Source organism: Callionymus lyra, chromosome 8, assembly GCF_982586985.1.
Source record: "Callionymus lyra chromosome 8, fCalLyr1.hap1.1, whole genome shotgun sequence".
Taxonomy (NCBI): domain Eukaryota; kingdom Metazoa; phylum Chordata; class Actinopteri; order Syngnathiformes; family Callionymidae; genus Callionymus; species Callionymus lyra.
The window spans coordinates 1,183,029-1,203,027 of NC_141825.1; the positions used below are offsets into that span (position 1 = coordinate 1,183,029).

The 19,999-nt window shown below is 38.7% G+C and overlaps 1 protein-coding gene across 7 annotated transcripts in view; it reads right to left on the reverse strand.

Moving 5' to 3' along the window:
• Positions 1–17,568, reverse strand: part of ptprz1a (protein tyrosine phosphatase receptor type Z1a) — a 58,559-nt gene extending 40,991 nt beyond the window's left edge. For 4 of the 7 annotated variants that reach the window (XM_087796804.1, XM_087796806.1, XM_087796805.1 and 1 more), the window contains exon 1: positions 17,341–17,567. In XM_087796804.1, the coding sequence (XP_087652930.1) occupies positions 17,341–17,401 (61 nt within the window). In that variant the 5' untranslated portion in view covers positions 17,402–17,567. Of the gene's footprint in view, positions 1–17,340 lie in introns of all 7 variants that reach the window. The other 3 variants (XM_087796807.1, XM_087796809.1, XM_087796810.1) reach the window with 3 other exon arrangements.
• Between the last annotated feature and the right edge of the window lie 2,431 nt (positions 17,569–19,999).

Consider the following 19,999-nt stretch of genomic DNA (forward strand, 5'->3'; position numbering starts at 1 on the left):
CAAAGGCATGGCTCTGGAGTGGGGCCAACATACTACATTAAAAGTACACATTACATATGGGATCAATTTAGAATAGGTGAATGGATTTTATGATGCACTCCAGGAAAGCTAAGGAAAGTTAGGTCAGATTTTTTCAGTCATAGAGCAGTGACCTCTTGACAGACATGTTTCATTGGCTGTTGATGATGCCGGTGTCTGTGTTCAAGTGCCAGATCGCTGTGCATGACCCCGGATGTCAGGTGTGTCAGGACAGACGGGTCTCTGCTCACTTGCTAATAGAAGCCAGCTAAAGTAAACAGCAGATCTGACACTAAACACCTGCTGCTGAAACACATCAGAGAAATTCTGTCTACAGCAGCTTTGGCTGGCCTGTCAGCGAGAACACACGAACACCAATTCTGTTCATAACACTCTCTTAATCATCAGAAGGTTTTTGAAGTCATCAGTTGGTAGTGCTGGGAGTAACTGTCAACTGTCAGAACTCTATTGAATTCCCAATGGTGGGTAGTCTGCGAGAATAAAGAGTCATCCGACACAAGTCTTTAAATACGTCAGGTTTTAGTTTCAGATAACACCAACAGTACGACAAAAGATGACACATGAGTCGTCCTCGAAACCCTTTTTTGTGTCAGAACACAAAGAAAACACCTGCTGAGGTAGTTACACACCACAGATGAATCAAACCTGCATGAATAGAAAGCTCTTAGTCTGTAACTACATGTAACGTTGTGATAATAAGTGAGTCATTCTTCAGAAGCTTTTAGATATTTTCAAAAGATCACTGCAGCCAAGACTGATCTCATCAATCCCTCTCGTCACATGAGCACAACATTCGGCCAATCTATTATTTTCCTCCACTTAGTCCCACCACAGGTGGTTAGATCTTTGGCGGCTACTTGAGGCAAGAGACACAGGACACTTCACCATCCCCGATGTGTTTTAGACACAAACTAAACACTTAAACCAGGCATTAATTCAATAGAAATACATGCTACCAGTTTAAACAGTGTACAATGCTGGAGCTTTACAATATATTCGCCTTCTAACATACATGCTATCTCCTAATAGCAGGAATTATGGTAGCATGATTATGGTAGAGAAATGTCACCTTCTTTTAACCAATAAAGGGAGCCTGTGGTTGGATCCAGGATCTTCAACACCTTGCGCTAATGGTGCCACCGGATCCAGGATCCCCTCAATGGCCATCCAGCTGCTCTACACTGTTCTCTCTTCTTTCCCTGACTCTCCTCCCCCACTCTTTTATCTTTTATCTCCATCCCATGTTTCTCTTATCCCTTTCTGGTTCTGCTCAAGCTTTCTGCCTGTTTAAAACAAGTTTTTCCTCGCCACTGTTTCTCATCATTGTTTTTCTCTTAAGCATCCACAACATACTGTTGATTAAGTTGCATTGTTTACTCCGCTGTATGTTCACTGTTACATGAGGACCACCAGGCCTAGCTAAACTATTGCCTTAGAATGACGAGTCTGTGATTGTACTGTCACTTTGCTTTACTCATTGGACTGTATGTGCTCCTGTTAATATAAGAGAACCAATAATGTTTCTTATAGATTCTAATATGCAACCTGTAAGGTTGATAGAATTTGTTGACATAAAGTTTGGACTTTGGGAAGCTAAAAAGTGTCAGAACGATATGGTAATCGATCAGCTCATTGATTGATGACCTACTTTTATACTTCTGCCTCCAAATGTTAAAAACATTTCAATGTGAGCACCTGTTATTTGTTATGAAGCTTGAACTGAGCACATATCGATCTTCAATTGTACTCTTGAACACAATGTGCGTGGCTCATTGTTGATTTACTTGGGACAGTTGCAACAACAAGCTAATGTACGGCTCAGGGAGGAAGTGAGGGTGAACGAGGAGATGGGGAGACATGCTTTTGCTCTAATGGAAAAGGGGAGAATGAGCAGAATAGGCCATCTTGCTCAGCGTCTGTACGCAGAGAAAGAGACCACAACTGTGTCAGTGTGTTTATTCAGTGGAGAGTGGCCGGCTCAGCACCCCCGTCTGTGGGACCCCCACCGTCTCCGCCTGGTCGTTCAATAAGAGGATTAACCGAGTCCTGGGAGAGCTAGGACGTCCACCAGCCGAGGGGTGAGAACCTGTGCCCATGCCAGAATGTGTTACAACCACCCCGCCCTCCTATATCCTACCCAATCCCTGCCCCTTTGCTCCCCATGCCAGCAGGATCTGGGGGTTTCATAAACCCAACGTGGGATTGAAAGGAGCTGGTTAATCTGCTTTTATTTCTTAAGGACTGGCTTTAATTCCTCTGGTTAAAAACGGGGTATCTCACGAAGCAAATGTATTTGGAGTAATATAAAAAATAAATCCATTTTAAAGCATGAGACAATCACTCTGAATAAAGAAAAGAATGAATATACCCAACCCTTTCATAAAAGTCATCTTGCTCAATATTATGTCTAAAGGTGAAAATGACTTTGGCCTTTGTGTAAATGTGATGTTTTCTATGTTTGTCAGCAACCACCATGTGTTTTTGACTTGTTAACAAGTTATGGTTTGGATTTGGTAGCGTTGAAGCCTCTTGAATGAATGAACGAACACCAAGTGGAGTCACTGACCTAACACCTTCCAATCATCTTAAATGGACGCTCAATTCCATTGGCTGATTTGCTTTGAACATGGTTCAAACGTTGGTTCTCAGGTGGGAAGGGGTTTTAAGCAAATATAGATAAATTCTCTAAAATAATCCTGAACGCTGTTTTTAAGTCCAAACAGTACATACATAATGTCTGAGACTCACAATGATGATTGTAATAGAAATTCAGAAAAAAGGGAACATCAATAATTCCAAAGACTCCTGTCACAGATAAAGGACCAATCAAAAGGAGCGGAGAAGGTAATTGTACTTCTAGAATGTTTGTGCTTTTTTCCCCTTCTATGATGGATAGATAGTACTTTATTAATCCCTTAGGGAAGGTTCCTGTGACTGATGTGACATCTTAATGATATCACTGTCCTTGTAGACTTTTATGAGTGGCTCAGATTTCTACTATAAAACCAGAAGAATCCATTATAAGACCACACGGACAGAGCCCTGCTTCACCCTACCAGCATGAATCATATTTAAAGTCTCTTCACATCGAAAAGCAGCAGAGAATTTCTCCTGGTGTAAGTCCTTTACATCGATCAGCAGCTTTCATCTGTTTCTTTTAGCTATAAATGGAAAAGAGAAGATCCTTGAGTCGAGGATATCAGCCCTAAAAGGAGTGTGAAACATGAAAGAGGAGTCTGATGGAATGAGAGAGCCTATAAATATGAAGAGACGGAAGCAGGAAAAAGATGTAGCAGAAATGCAGACAAGAAGCAGATTACATCTCATAATCTTCCTCTGCAAAAATGACTCGAGGATATGTTATGTTCCATAAGAATTAAAAGTGATATCAAACCCAATAATAAAAGGAGGAACATAGAGTTGAAAGGCAAGAATTAATGGGGGGAGGGGGGGGACTCTAAGAAAATGGTTGCTGCAAATAAATATATTTATATTCCAGAACATTGCAGTGAATTATGAGCCCAAATCTAAAGAATTTGGAATGAACTGCAAAACATTTGGTCTAGGTGATGGTAAGAAAGTATTCACTAACAAAAGAATGAAAATTGGCGATACGATATGCCAGTGTTAACATTCAATCCCTGCCTGAGTCAAGAACTTAGTGGACTGAGAGATAAGATCATGGCTAAGAGGAGGGCCTGTCAACACAGACACCGATTAGTGAGTCAAAGTGAAGTGCCTCTAGATATAAAATTAGCTAAAGGTTGTCATAGCTCTGATGGTAAAGTGGTTGCTTGCGGTCTGAGAGGTTGCAGGTTCAATCCCAGCTTCAGACAAGTTTGTGGCATTGTGTTCCTGAGATAGACACTTTACCCTGATTGCTCCTGATGGCAGAGCTGCCACCATGTGTTGCAGCCTACTCCCATCACTATGTGATTGTGTGTGTGAATGGGGGAATGTGTGACTGTCAAAGCGCTTTGTGACCCTGGTCTAGAAAGGCGCTAGACAAATGGATGTTTTTATTAATATAACACTATATAAAATGAGGGAAAAAAGGTACCAGATAATTACAATTAGGATAAGGAAAAACTTATCTTGACGAAGTTTTGTCAGACTGTTTGTGGACGTTAGCTAACACCTTCACAAGATGATCATGGTTGACCTTGGGTCATCTCAAATAATTTAACTAAAGGGCTTTGACAGCTTTCTCACGGACTAAATTCATGACCAGTTCAGAACCAGCCAGCATATCTGAAGTCTGGTCAAGATGGGGGTCGAAGTATAATAAGAATCAGATGTGTGTTTTGAATGAAGTCTTCATCCTTATCTGGTCTGTGTCTGAAAACACCAGATTTTTCATCCCAGCAGAGCAATAGATAACGTCTTGCTACTATGCTTTAATATGATCTCAGGATGTTCGTCTTGTAGCCAGATGACCAGGAAGTGTTTTATCGCAATAAATAGATTTAAACACGATCCTGCAAAGTTTAGATACTAAAAAGATTAGTGACTGAAAAATAACTTAGACTTGAAACCACAATTAGTGTGTTGGTTATACTGAGCCCAACAAAATCGGAAAAGAACTCCATAGTAACCCACGTAAATGAGGTGTGAGAAGAAGAGAAAATGTTTTCAATGGAAATAAGAGTATGGAGCCTGTTTGTTTTTGCAATTTAATAGTTTAAAAGTAAATTGTTTAATTTTAATATCTGTCGCCTGTTTGCAATTAACTTATTTGTACCTACAAATATGATATTACTTTATTTAAGGTGGCTATGAGGGAAAAAACAAACTCATCTCTTCTGAAGGTCTCTCTGTCAAATGTGCAACATTAACTTAACAAAAAGGAACGCAAAATCATACTTGGAAATTAAACCATTTTAGCTTGATCTGGTTTATTGATACTACTGGTCAGTGTCTGTTTTTACATGGACCCCAAGTACGGCAAACCTATAGAGTTCAGGGAGAGGATGAGTAAAGAAAATATGGAGCTACCGTTTATCCTTTTTCTACTTCTCCAACATGGTTGTGATGTTTGTCGATCCTCATAAACTTCTTCAGTGCAACTGTAGAGAGCGCCCTGTTCTACATCAGTCAGTCAAAACAGTGCAGCTTGTGTGGTATTTTTCTCATGCACAGGGAAGTGAGGGGCTGCTGTCTGGCTGACCTGGACTCACTCTACAACTCCTGGGTTTAGAGAAGAGCACGCATAGCCTGAGATACCTCCCACCCAGGATAAGGACGGTTTAAACCGTAGCCATCAGGAAAGCGGTAGAGGGACATCAAAACACAAATCACTGACTCAGAAACAGAGAGAACATTAAAAATCGAGTAACAAATGAGCTTTTTCTCTCTATAGTGATGTTCGACTAGCAATGCTTCAATGATATTTGTAAAGGTGCTACATAACCTTTAACTTGGATCTGGTTATCCCTACAAAGGACTTGTACAACTGCCCAAATAATAAGCCCTGTGTCACAAAACAACTTAAGTCTCTTCAGAAATAGAAAGGCCTTTCTATTCTGGTAGCCCACTAGAGCAAATGTTGGCAACCTACGGCTCTTCAGCCTCCTTGTTGCGGCTTTCTTTGCTTGTGTATAGTGATGGGTCGGTTCAGAATGAAACAGCTCACAGAGCTAGCTATTAAAAATGAACTAGAACCATGCTTTCCCCCCAGCTTTTCACTACTTTAGTATAGTTGGCCGCCTGCATGGTGACGTGTGCTGTGTCGATGTGCACACTGGCGTTTTAAGCCCATTATGAATCAGACAGGTTTGTAAATTGGCACATAAACCAGTAATACTGTATCAAATGTACAGACTTACATGTGCACATTTGATACACCTCTTTGCTCATCAGGTTTTAGTTTGTCACGCATAAAATGAATCACTTGAATCACATCTAAGCAATAGTCTGGTGATCTGCTCTCTCGTGAAGCTATCATCTGAGAGAAAAAATGGACACCAATTATCTTGTATTCACCAGAGCTCGTTTCACAGCTTGTCCGTCACAAACACAACAAGCCTCGTTCATGAAACGTGAGAAGAACGAATTTTTGTGTAAAACAAGAGCAGTAGGAAATTTGCGGGATTTTGGCATTCATAAAAACCTTTATGACTCTGATTTTTTTGTAGTTTCCAAGAAAATCTACACCTGTTCCAGACCATGAAAAGAATGAGTTATTTCATGAATGCATTTAAATAAAGCTTGTCGTATTTGTAGATGTAGATTTTAATTTATAGTGCTCCTTTATGTGAACAATATGCAGATGTCTTTGAAAAATGTGAACAGAACAAAATGTATTAATATTACACATTTAGTTAAATTCCTGTTTTGCTCTTACATCACTGGCAAATAAAGCTGATTCTGAAATTATTTGAGAGTTTGCACGTTTAAAATCCAGATTATGTTCATGATTGTGAATTATTGATGTGGAACAATTCAATAGATTACATGTTCTTTCTACATGAGGGACGTTAATAATAAAGGGCAATATTTTGTAATATGAAATCATGGCTCCTCTGCCTGTGTCTCTCTTGTGTGCTTATGCGTTTTTTTGGCTCCAATTTCAAGTCAAACCATTATCGTTATGGATATGATCTCTGTTCTACAGAGGTCAGATTAATGGATCGCAGTGAAGTTAGTTTGGTATATATTCGCTCCGGAACCAGCCCAGTCTTGGTCCACTACATGCCTGAAGTGAGATCACTCATCACGGCCGGTTGGTCTTCCAAGAGCTTTTGTAGCTACAGAGGTTTGTCTGTTGGGCAGGACAGGATCGTAAGTATACTGTATATACAAGGGCTGAACGGTGAATTGCAATATAATCTCGATATTAAAAAAATGTGATTATTGTATCGCACGGATTGCGATTTTATTTGATTTTATGTAGTCACGTGACTTATGAGTGCCGCCAAGCGCAGAAGAGCAAGCGAGAGAGATGTAAACTCTGCTTTAACCCGTTGATCAATGATGTCTACAGAAGCAAAACAACATTGAACAACATGTAGTATCAGCATCACAACCAAACTTTTCAAACCTCCGTATGACCGCACCTCGAGACAATACGCTAGGTAGAGTTGATAACACACTAACAATCGTCTAATATGATGATGGCAGCTGAGATGAGTTAAAGAAACAGACTTAAAGCAGCTCTATGCAATTTTAAGTCGAGCGCCGCAGTGGACTAAAGTGGTAGTGTTTAGCCTGACGGGAGACCACATATCTCATGATCACTCGCTAAAAGTCGCAAAAGGTGCCATGTCCTGTTGGACAAATTTTATGTTTCCAGACTTCCATTGGCTGAATGAAGGATGGATACCGATGAGGTAATGAATCAGATTGCAGATGATGAAATAGGATTTGTGTTATGCTGTGTTTGTGTGTTTGTGATAATCCAAAGTTTGTTACCTTGTACAATCAAACATTTAAAATTGTGTAAATTACAAAATATGAAAGTGTATGACAAGAGACGTGAATCATTTATTGTATTAAAGAAAAAATAATCGCATATTTAATCTCGATCGCAATATTTAATAATCGCAATTTTATTTAAATAACCGTTCAGCCCCAATCTATACCCTCTGATAGAAGTTAGGTTAGGATGATTAACAGGATTTTTCACCTACCTTCATACCTGCGCTTTGACTGTGCCTGTCAAAACTTCACAACTAATAGAAAAAAATGTAATATATATTTTTAACTCCACTACTAACAATTGAAAATAAAATGTTTTTCTGTTCCCCACTTCATCCAAAATAGTTTTAATCTCCGGGTCAGAAATGTTTGTTTATCTCTCTCACCTTCACCTCCTTGTATGGTGATTGTTGAGTGGTTGAAATTCAACATCATAAACATGTTTTTATTATCAGATCTCAGTTTTCTGCATCTTTCATGAATCGAGTTGCGTTATATATGAGTTCAGTTAGACTATGGAGAAGGACCAGTTTTAAAGGGATTCTGGACCATCATTTGACAGCCGAGGAGGATTAAGCATTTCCAGGTAAAAATATCTATTGTGAAGACCTAGTGTTCAACATAGACGGTGGCTGAGTGACAGGATGTCTTTGGATGTAAAGTAGGTGCTGTCTTGTAAGATTGAGATGCTTGAAGGTTAGAGGATAGTGATGCTCTGAACTGTGGCCTGAACTAGTCTGGAGTATGAGACAGGTATGAAGTAAGATGTTCATACAGGTCACAGAGACCTGCAGAAAGCGTTGCTAATTTATTTAAATTAGTCTGGAAAATCCTTCCTTAATGATTGAACACATCTGACTGTGGATAAGAGAATAAAGACTTGATTTTTAGAAGTACTTAATGAAAAGGGGGCTTAAAAGATGGCGACACGTCTTGGATATTCTGTTTACAAAATAAAACAAAACACTCAGCTATCGCTCAAACACAAGAACTCTCTTCCTGTTTGAAAAAGAAATTCCACGCCTGTGTCAAACAAGGTGAATTGCTTTTATACAGTATATGATATACAGCTAACATACAGACCAGACACAATAGTGAGTCAAAGAGTTAGGGTTGAACGCTTACAACCCAAACTAGTTACATATAAATTTGTAGTTGAAACTTCTGATGGCATTGTTAGTAAAAAAAAGAGTTTTCCTTACACTTATTTTCTGACAAGATGCAATCATATATTTTTCCAGCATCAAGGATTTACCGTTTTCTTCTGTGTCTGTATGATTGTGAGAGTTTGAACAACCGTGACAAGAAAGCATTTATCTTAATCTATAATAAACACATTTTCTAAATAATTAATGCACACTAACTTAATGTGCTGAGAGAAATCATTAAGGCAGCAAAAAGAAGGTGACCAGAACTTTGAGAGACTCAGATTTTCTGGTCAAACAGGAAAACGACTTAATTAAACATCTGAGCTGAAAGGACGAGCCAAAGTGCCAACGTTGTATAGACAATGAGAGAGGAAGTGTGTGACTGTGTGCGCTCTCTGCACTTGTGTGTGTGCTCTTTAGCTCAGAATCAAGAGGAGAAAGAGCTTCTCATCAACATTTTTTCTCAGAACGTGTCGCAGCATTAAAAGATTACCCAGTGAATACGTTGAAGGACTAATGGTGCATTCAAGTCATGTAAGAATTTCTGCTGCCAGCCATGGAACCCAGTCTGGAGGGAAGAAACTATTGAAGTTTCTTTTACAACCAAGATTTAATGAACGGGTCTAACATTATAATAAGAAATAAGGTTTTATATCAGGCAAATTCTGTAATACATCATTTGTCAACTGTTTCTCTGATCAGCTATTGGGTTACAATTTTACAGCTGACATAAACAATGTTTATTTAATTTGGTTAAGTTCAGAAATGTTTTTAACAAAATGTTTTAACACTGTTATTAGCAAAAATTAAACTCTGGTTAAAGTGGTTTTATAAAAGTTAAGCCGTAAGAGATGTGTTTGTTACATAATACAATAAATATTAACACCGAACAGGTGCAATAGTAGCAAAAGTAAAATCTTGTTTGTATTTATTGTACAATTAGAAGTGGTAAACATTACAAATAGGTGATATAGTAAGATGTTTTAGGTGTAAAAGTGATCCTAGTAATGGAAGTTGTTTGTTGATAAATTGATTGTTAGCATTAGTAGTAAAAGGAGATATAATATTTACTCTCCTTCACAGCAGTCAAATAGTGTGTGAAATAACACTCGAACCCAACTGCTATTTGTCCAACCCTCAACCCTGCCCTTGAAGCAGCCATGAGAAAATGAAATGAAAATGAAACTTCTCACAATATCCTGTTTTTTTTTTTGACAATGTAAACAGTGCAGTTGTGATAGTATAATACAGACAAGTTGAGGAAGGTATGCAAGTTAAAGTAGAAGAAAGCATGTTAACGTCATAATCATAGTGATAATAAGAGATCAGTAGGTGCTGTTGATCAAATGTAAATCTGTAGCTCCTGTAATGACATAAGTCAAAGTAGCCATTTTAGTTATGGTTATTGATTATAAATAGTTATAAGTAGAAGCAATAGTCATGTGTAGTATTTGTAGCTGTAGCTGTGGCAGTTGTATACAAATAATTATGAATAGAATAAATGATTTATTATAGATTCTGTATAAGAATTCCAACCTTTTGTTTTCAACATGAAAACTCATGTTGCTCAGACAGCCCCTCCTGCACCTGCTTTATCTCTCAGCAGGTGGTCCAGCTATGCTGCCATACGACGTCATCACTTTATCACCTTCAGGTCACAGCAGGAGCTTCAGTCTTCCTCGAGACTCTAAAGTGCTTCTTCACCTGAACGAAATCGCAATCACCGGCTCATTACCAGCCTGACATTTACACACACTGCCTTGGGGATGAGCGACTATTTTGAGGGATGACCTAATTGAAATTAACAGCAGGGTGGAGGCGGGTGGTATTGCGGGGAAGGGAATGAGGAAATTATAGATTTTGACTTTGTCCTTGTGTAACCTTGACATCTTTGTGTAAGAAAAGAGAGAGAGATCTCATTCAACTATAATTGGTAAAAAAAATACTTGAATACCTATCAAGGAATTAAAAACATTTGACAAAAAAATAGAAGCATTGGCTTTGGTAATATGTTCGGAGGAGAACTTTTGTAATTCCGCTCATGGCATTCCAGATGTGTTAGTGTTGGGGAAACTGATTGGCATCAATCTCCAGCTGTTCTGCCCTTCATCAGCCTCCCAATACTCCCAGTTCCCACCTAAGGCGACTGGTTAGCCAGCCAGTAACAGCCATCTGCTCCTCTGATAGAAGGAGAGCACTATACAATATGTTCTCGGATTGTACAGTACAGTAACTTTTCTATAGTTTTTGTTTTAATCCCAGTAAAATGTTACAAAAAAATGATAAAATCATCAATCAAATATTTCTCTGCTGTAAGATATGTATAACTATATATTGACATAGTGCAACAAAAAAAAAATCAAATATTGTCAGATTTTTACAGAGATTTTTAAGAGAGTACAGAGACCATAATATAAGTAATATCAAGAAAAGAAAATGACAATAATAATAACACAGTAACTACATTTTAGTCCACAACATATATAGACAGACGAATTAGTGAACTTCTATTATGTGGCATTATATATCAAACTGTGTTAGTGTGGTCGTACATGTGTTAGAACTGTGTTCTGCAGCTGAGATTTTTCAATGAGAAATGTATATGAATATATAGTCGAGGACAATCGGATCCTTCTTTCTATCTTCTTCTTCTTTCACCAAACATGGATCTCTACGTCTGGGCCCCCTGCTACCTTTAGCTTGTAACGTCGCTGATCGAGCAATTTAAGCTTATTCTCCTGCTGCACCAAATGGAAGCTGATCTGGATAAGAGGATCAGCCTAATGCCTGAAATGTAAATGTAAATGTTCTGATAAATACTTGAGAAGCCCTCACGGAGGCCCATCGAATCCTTTTGTGCAGCTAACATCTGTCTAAAGCGTCATCACATTCACCTTCTAAGATCCCCTCCAACAGCATGTGAATAGAGAAGAAAAGAAGTGAAATAGTCCTTTCTTTTTTCGCTTATAGGACTTTGACCGACCTGCAAACTCCACGCCAGCCTTTTCTTGCTGGCCTTTTATTTCCCATCACTTTTCACATTCATGACAAGGACCATCAAACGTCCAGTATGCAGGAGAGACCACACATTCTCAAGCGGCTGAGGACGAATCAAATGGCTCTTTACCAGCGCTTCTCCAGGCATTCTACTTGTTGTGGGGGGAGCCATGTGCGGAGGCCCACACTGATCTATGCTGTCATCCATTACCAGGGAGGCCATGGGCATACAGGAGGAGAAAGAGTCGGATGGTAATAAAGGAGGCAGCAGGCCAAAAGAACACCAGCGACGACAAGTTGGTTGGCAAAACCAAAAACAAGGAAAGGTCTATCATGAGAACCCCTCATTCATCACCTCTCCCAAAGCCAGAGAAGAGACAAATGAGGATTAAAAATGTAAAAGGAGGTCGAAAATAGGGTAAAGCAAAAGGGGGGCAGATAGAGGAAGGATGATGGCACGAAGCTGTTAATAGTCTTGGCTCCAAAGAGCAACACAATAAAAGTCAACTTTTCACAAAGTCAATTTTTCACAGTGGAAACTGGAATCCAGGAGAGTCTGCAACTCTCCTAGTAGAGATTGGAACTCAAATCTCTACTAGGAGAGTTCCGGACTCTCCTAGTAGAGATTGGAATTCTACCAGGACGATCTCCAATTCTAATAGGAGAAATTCGGATAGCATCAAAATGATTTTTATATGAGCGAAGATACGTCTTACTGCAACAGTTTTTGTAGCCCTAGTTACCCTACATAAACATCTTCACCTACATACATAACCCTACACAAATAATAACCCTACTGTGAGTTCACGACATGGAGATTGTCCTGGCAGATGGCTGTCCCCATGGTTACAATGTTTATTGAAATAAGGTTTTTCAGATACATCAAGTAATTCACCTAAAATAGCAATGGTGAATGTAGGCTTACCTATGCTGAACTTTAGGTGTGAAATGATTCACAATATTTTACAAAACATTTTAATGCAGTCCAAATTTCTCCTTTTAGAATTGGAGATTGTCCTGGTAGAATTCCAATCTCTACTAGTAGAATCTAGAATTCACCTATTAGAGATTGGAATGCCAATATTCAGCTCCCGATTCACAAAAATAATTCCAATCTCTACTGGTAGAGTCCGGAACTCTCCTGGATTCCAGTCTCCACTATGATATATTTATGTTATAGGTCTGGCTGATAACTCACCAATAAAATAAGCAAAGGAATCAGATCAGAATATTTTCTTCAGATATTTCGGATCCTTCCATTAGGGAGGGAAAAGAGGTCAGGCTAATGAACAGATTGAGCTATTATATCTTTCTCCTTCAAACTTGCCACCAGAGGCAGCGGACAGATCAGATATAGAAAGACAAATCAGTTTGAAAGTTGGTCAAAAGGACCTCAGGACATCTTCGAAGTCCTCATTCATGTGTCACCTCGACATTCTTCTGTGTCTCACTGAGACAGAGCTCCGGGTTCAGGGAAAGGAAACACTGTGGACTGGAGAGGAGGGAACTCTTCGCTCTATGAAACAGCTGTTTCTTATAAAATGATTGCTTGTTTATTCCTACATTGATTTTCCCTGTGTAATATAATTAGGGATTCAATGTCAAAGTCCAATTTAACTTGTTAAATGTTGAGTTAAAAAAACAAGTTCTATACATCTCAGTTTCTGTCTAATTAGGCCTAGGAATATTTTTTGAGTGCAATACAGAACATCAAGCTCATACATTCATGCAGTCCTTGAACAATACTTGTGTTGTGTACTTGTGTAGTGTTTGTTCAAATTCAAAATCCCTTTAAAATATTTAAGTAAAATAACTTTAGAATTTATTTTTGCTGCTGGTCACTGCACTATGGTATAAAGCATTAGCGCCACAAGAAGATATGTTGAGATAAATACTTTTTTTTTTCTTTTTTTTTTTAGGAAAAAACATTTTGGTAAAAAACATTTAAATCATGTTGTTTAGGGTTCCAGATGAGACCCAAGATAACAAGGAGATTTTAACGAAGAAAAATGAAGGCGGAAAAGCTGATTAACCTGCTAACCATTACTCTGCAACGCATCCAACCTCGAGATGTCTAAGAAAGAATGAGAATTGATGTTTTTGGACCCTCCTCCTTTTTCCTTGCTGTGCTCCCACACTCGGCCTCAGCACCTCACAGCAAGACCGCGTCCTCTCCGTATCGCTACTTTTAACAGCGCTTTAGTGCATCAAGCTTAAACAGACCCCCCTCCCATGAACTCCACCTCTCAGTCTCTCTTTTCTCTGTCACTCTGCACCTCCCCCTCCTCTCTTACACCTCCCTTCTATCTGTAGTTGCCCCCTTTCCTACTGTTACAAAACAAATCTCCCCTCTGACAGCATAATTCATTGGGCCGCACCCAGGGAGGCGGCACAGGACAGACCCGGCCTCCGCGGCTGACCCCAACTAAAGACCTGGCTTGTTGTTTCCCCACATAACCCCAGTCTCAATTCACCATTTGACCAAAGCAGACAGAAAGGGGAGACTCTAGAGGTTCGAGTCAGTGGCCCCTGCAAGCTGCAGTGAATACTGTTGAGTCTAATACCACTAATCTGGTCGTCCAATACGCTCGCTGCCATGACTGGAAATCACGAATAAGTAGGTGGGCCCTAGTAGCGGGGCCCAACTGGTAGGCGGGAGTTAGAGGATAAGAAACCGACAAGATAGTTGTGAGTTGAAAAGATAACATCAAAGTAATGTCAAGTTAAAGAACGAGAATACTAGTGTTTTAGGTGGAGGTTACGCAGCTCAAAGCCATCTAGAATAAGTCATCACCAATAATTTAAACCAAACTTACTGAGTACAATTTGATCCACACCTGCTCCTAATAACCAGCAGAGCTGAAGAACATCTGCCACTTCCCACCTTATGGTATTCAAACTTTGAAATATTGATCTGTGGTACAGACTCCAGCACCACCAGCCTCCAAATCGTTCACACAACTGTGCTGCAGTGTCTAATATTTATGACAAGTTTTAAGATGTTTTTTGGGCATTACCCCTCAAATGTAATGAACTTGAGTTTTGACACTAAAAAACATATTTTCATGAGGAAGGTGAACCACGGTATTTTGCAGGTCAAAGAGTATTTTATGTTGTTACATTCACAGAGAAGTTTCAATTTGAATTTGCAGCAGGTGTTATCTTCGTCTCCGTACTAAGTAGTTACAATTTTGTTTGTTTATGTATTAAGAAAAATATGTACCCAAAATACATTAATAAAAATAAAAAAATTGAAAAATCAAGAGTTGAAAGTTGTAGTGGACCTGACTGAGGTCAGTGGTCGCAAAATCAAGTGACAAACTCTTTACCTCACACATGCTTGTGTTAAATACATGTGTAATGAGGTTCAAATTAAAAATACATTTTATGAAGAGTTGTGCTTTATTTATTTTCCTTTTTATCTTGTTTATGACTTGTTTAATTTTTCATTATTTCATTAGATTTAAACTCAAACAAAAAAAGTATCAGTTCACAAAGGTAAAGGGGAAGGGCTCTGCCAAGGCTCAGGTCATGATGATGGTGTAGGTGGAATTTCTCTTTTCTTGAAATAGTTTATTAAGAATAAAATGGTTAAAGAATATAAATAATACAACTCATAACAACAAATAACAACAATAGCTCAGAAAGATTTGGTAAAGGGGGGAAAATGTATACTCATAATAAAAGTCCCTTTAAAGTCTCTCTTGATTTTATTTTTAAGGTCTCTTCAGAGAGTTGATCAGAAACAATGACAGTCATTTGTAAAATACAAGATGATATGTTTCTTTTGCAGGTATTGTAAATACTGCTATAAATAAAAACATTTTCTTTATTTTTTTGGATTTCTTGAATTAGCTCTTGATTTGAAGATAACCATGAATGAAATCCATTAAGTATCTGCCATTAAGAATAAAATAAAAAATGTCCTGAAAATGTTTTGCCATCAAATTTTTGTTTTGTTTCGTTATGAGATTATCCGTCTCAAATTGTGTGTAAAAGTGTCAGACATTAAAGATTAGGATTTGCTGGTGCCACTGACCTTCAAAAATAAACCATTATCTGGTAAAATAAAACAGGATTTTGGGGATTGAAATGGTTGACTTTCAGGGGAAGGTGGACGTACAGGAGACCTCTGCATGTGTGTGATTGACAGAAGGTTGACCGCTGCGACCATCTGTCTCCAACAAGAGCAATGGTGGGCACGGTTGCTGCTGCCCATTCACAAATATCTTTGAGGGCAGATGGTGTAGAGTTTTCTCTTCATGCATCTTTTCTCCACACCCTCCTCTGTGCTGGCACCTCCTTTGTACCACAACGTTTTAAATAAAAAAAGACGGAGTGAAGAGCCTGAAGGAACCCTGCAGCACATCTCAACGTTCACAGGCCCAAACACAAAAGGTTTCACATCTCCTAAGCTTAAATCTGGCAGGAGCCAAATTCTACTCCTAATCTTTGTTTGGAGTTTTTGCCCTTGAAAAAGAGAATTGACCAAGCAGATCTGTGTTGGCAAGCTATGCAGACGGAACAAACCATGATCAAAACGGCAAAACCTTTTTACAGATCAGCTCTTTCTTCACTACGTCAGCCTGATACCAGGAGTACGATGATATATATATACCCTTTCTTTTATTATAATTGGAAACACGCCTCCTTCTGATAGTTCATGATCACCATTTCTCTCAGCCATTACTCATCCACTTCCAAATCTGGAGCTTTGGTGTACAAATGTATTGAAAAGATTGGGAGTTGCCGGAGCAAATACATAATTCACTTTGAGGAAGCTGTAGCATAGTCATACTTACATCTATTCAGAAAATAACATTAATAAATATTTCAGGTAGGTAGTCTTCCTCCTACTGCTGGTTTTTAGCATTGTAAATACAATAATAAAGAAATTAGTCAATACATTTTTTATCTGGTTGAGTATGTTTCCCATTATAGGATATTTTTTTCATAAAATACTATATAATTGCACAGTGCAAGAACCGAGTATTACCTTGCACTTAAAAAACGACAGCCTTAACAACACACTGGAAAGCAAGCTATTGCACTTCAGTAGACACAAACTTTAGTGTTTGCCCCACACTACTTTTGTACAGTAAAATATGCTCAGAGGGAGCACAATTAAAAAGTCTAATCGTCTTTTACACCAAACTTAAAGAACAGAAGTTGTATGAGTCCTTAGAAAACCAAATAAGTCTGACAGTGTGACATGATAATGCACTTCTACTATTCACCTTTTGGGAGCATATTCAAGTTTTAGACAGAATTAGCTCATGCTTTTTGAAGAAGCAATGTACATAAATCATTGTTTATTGGTCAGTTATTAGCCTGTGTTAATGTGGGAAAAGTACATAGTACAGAAAGATGGACAACATCACTGTTTGGACTAAAATGGGATTCAGGAAACAAGTTGGAATTCATCATTTATTGCTTTAATATAAATGTTTAACAAAATGTTTTACACAGTCATGAATATAACACTGAAGATGTCACATTAACGCTGTCGTTTCTATCAGACTCAATCCATTCCAAACGGAAGATTCCCATCCAAACATCTCCTGTCGTGCTTGACAGGTTGAGATGGAAGGACAAATGACGCCCCTTAAACATGTTAACCTCGCAACGTTTACAAATTCAAGTTTAAAGGTTGTTTCAGAAATTCATGAGCTCTCCTGGCCTAGGTGAAAAAAAGTTTGTACAGGGTCAAAGACTGTATGGAAACCGAAACAGAACTGACCTGGTGAGCACAGGAGGATCAAGTGGGCACTGATCAGCAGACAGACGCTTCTGGGGTCCATGGTTCGGGGGGTTCACAGATCAGAATCACAACAAAACGGAGCTCTTCGGGTTTCAGGTCCCGGTCCTCTTTCCGTCGTCCCTTACAGCTCCATGCTTCTCCCTACACCGGTTCCGCTCAGTTAGTGTTCACTTGTGCGTGTGTTAAGGTCCGAGTCTGGGCTGTTGGTGCGTCTTATTCTGCACCGACTTGCTGCCGCTGACTGACGCGCAGCACCAGTGGAGAGGCGCGCCGCCCACAGACACCCCGCCCTCCCTCCAGGACAAACGACCGTCGCGGGTCAGCATCACCCCAGTCTCTCACCCCTTTTATTTGTGTTTGGTTTAATCGAATAATCATTATATTAAAAAAGGATATTCAATAAAATGGTCAATAGGATCTGGTGAAACCAAGAGCGGGATAAAAAGAAGGAAAAAAATTGGAAAGAAAGGATGAAAGGATGAAAATAAAAAATGGTCAATGGCGATACAGTTGAAAAGGTATGGATTATGGGGGGAAAAAACAGGTAAAGGACACTTATTAGATAAGTAAGTTGGGGAATTATAAAATTGAAAAAACTACAAGGAAAATAAAGGGATCAAGGTCAAAGAAACGAATAAAACGAGAGGTAGAATAAATGCGAGCTGTTGGAAGGGGAGTTAAGAGACAGTTGGATCATAAAAGCAAATTATCGCTTATAATACAATAATATATGGAGAACAGAGGACACTACCGAGACAAATTCTGAATTTCTATTTGATTCATTGTTGCCTCAGTAATGGACTGAATACGGACTAAGTTTCAAAATACATGACGAAGACAAAAAGTTGGAACCTTGTTATTTTTCACTGAAGCATCCATTACCATTCTATCATGTGTCATTTGTGGAAAAGCAAATATCAAAGACAAAAGAGTATTTCCTTGTTTTTATGTGTGTGTGTGTGTGTGGCAAAGTTGAAAGGTCACACAGCCTCCTACGCCCTAATATATTCCCCTATTGCAGCAAGTGCAGCATCAGTGAACTGTCAATCAATTGTCTATGAAGTTAATCTTCAAATGTAATATTGAATTAAGTATCTTGTTGATTGAAATAATTCTTTATCCAATACAAATATTTCTTATAATATTTCTTGATGTTTTATTTTATGTTAAAATATAAATATTTTACATTTATTTAAACAAGGGAAGCAGCTGAAGAGTGACACTGCACCTCAAGTGTGAAGTGAAATATTAGCAGCTTTAAATTGACCCTGTGATGTTCAAGACATCTGTAAATTTGGAACAGCTGAAAACAAAAAAATTAATGATCAGAATCATGAATTGGATGCACTGGTCAATTGCATCAGTCTATGTTTGAGTTTAAAGGCGCCACTATGGCGACAGAAAAGAGCTGAGCAACAAGTCATCTCTCTCCTTTTTTTCACCTGCTGTTCTCTCCAAAGACAAAATGATGTTTCCCAAGACAAGAAGAACTGCAGAGATTCTCAAGATTTTTACCAGTTCTTCAAAAGTTTTGTATGCCAACAAAATATAACGGTCACTTGGGAACTACTTGTTTGCTGCAGTGAAAGCTTAGTTAACTGCTGAAACATATACATTTTAAACATTTCTTCATTTGACACTTGCTAACTTCATTTAACTCACAGGTTGATTCATTTGGAAGTTCATCTGATTCAAATGAGCTACATGTAAAAACAATCCCTTATTTTTCTCTCTTCCCAGGATGGCTTGTCAGAGCTTCTTTCTGCGGGACTGTGATTTACAGATGATGCTGCTTTCCCCTGTTGTGACCTCACAACCCCCACGTCTCAGTTTCAACCAGTGGCTCAAATTTTTTAGCCTCACAATAAACGACCACACAGCCCCCTCCTTTATCTGGGCGAATATATTTGCATAATTTACTCTGGATTATCTGTAATTTATGCACAACTGCTTTCCACTTGTTAGCTTGAGTGATACCGAGCAGGCTAATAAAAGTAGTTGTAGTCTAACAGAGGCTGGCGTTTACTAGCAGCTTTGAGGGAGTTTTTAATGGCTGTCCAACACATTGCACCTACACTGGGTTGGTGACCTCAGTGAGGGTCCTCCGACCGGAATGATATAAGCTGGAGTTGATGTCATGTGGTCAAGCGGTTTATCAGTGTCACAACATCAGACAACACAAAAACCTGTTATGAGGATTTGGTTCAGTAGTTGTGGCTGACCTTTATTTCAACAGAGGACACAATCAATTAACTGACAGGATGTGAACCAGTTGATGTGCATGTTTGAATCTGTCGACGATCAATTTGACCCTTTTGAAGCAGACAGAGAAACATGAATATATAACTGAGCATTAGAATAGGTTAGGATATGGATGAAATCTATTAACTTCTTCTTGTAAAAGGTAAGTAAGTAAGTAATTGTTATTTGTATAGTGCTTTTCCAGAACAGGGTCACAAAGCGCTTAAACAATCAAAACAATATTCAATAAAGTATATACTTTAAAGATCAAGATAAAAAACTGATAACACAACAGGAGTTCCAGAAAATCAAGGAAAAGCCTGAACAAATAAAAAAGGTCTTAAGATGTTTCATCAGTAGACTCCATCAAGCGCAAAGAGAGAGGAAGATCGTTCCA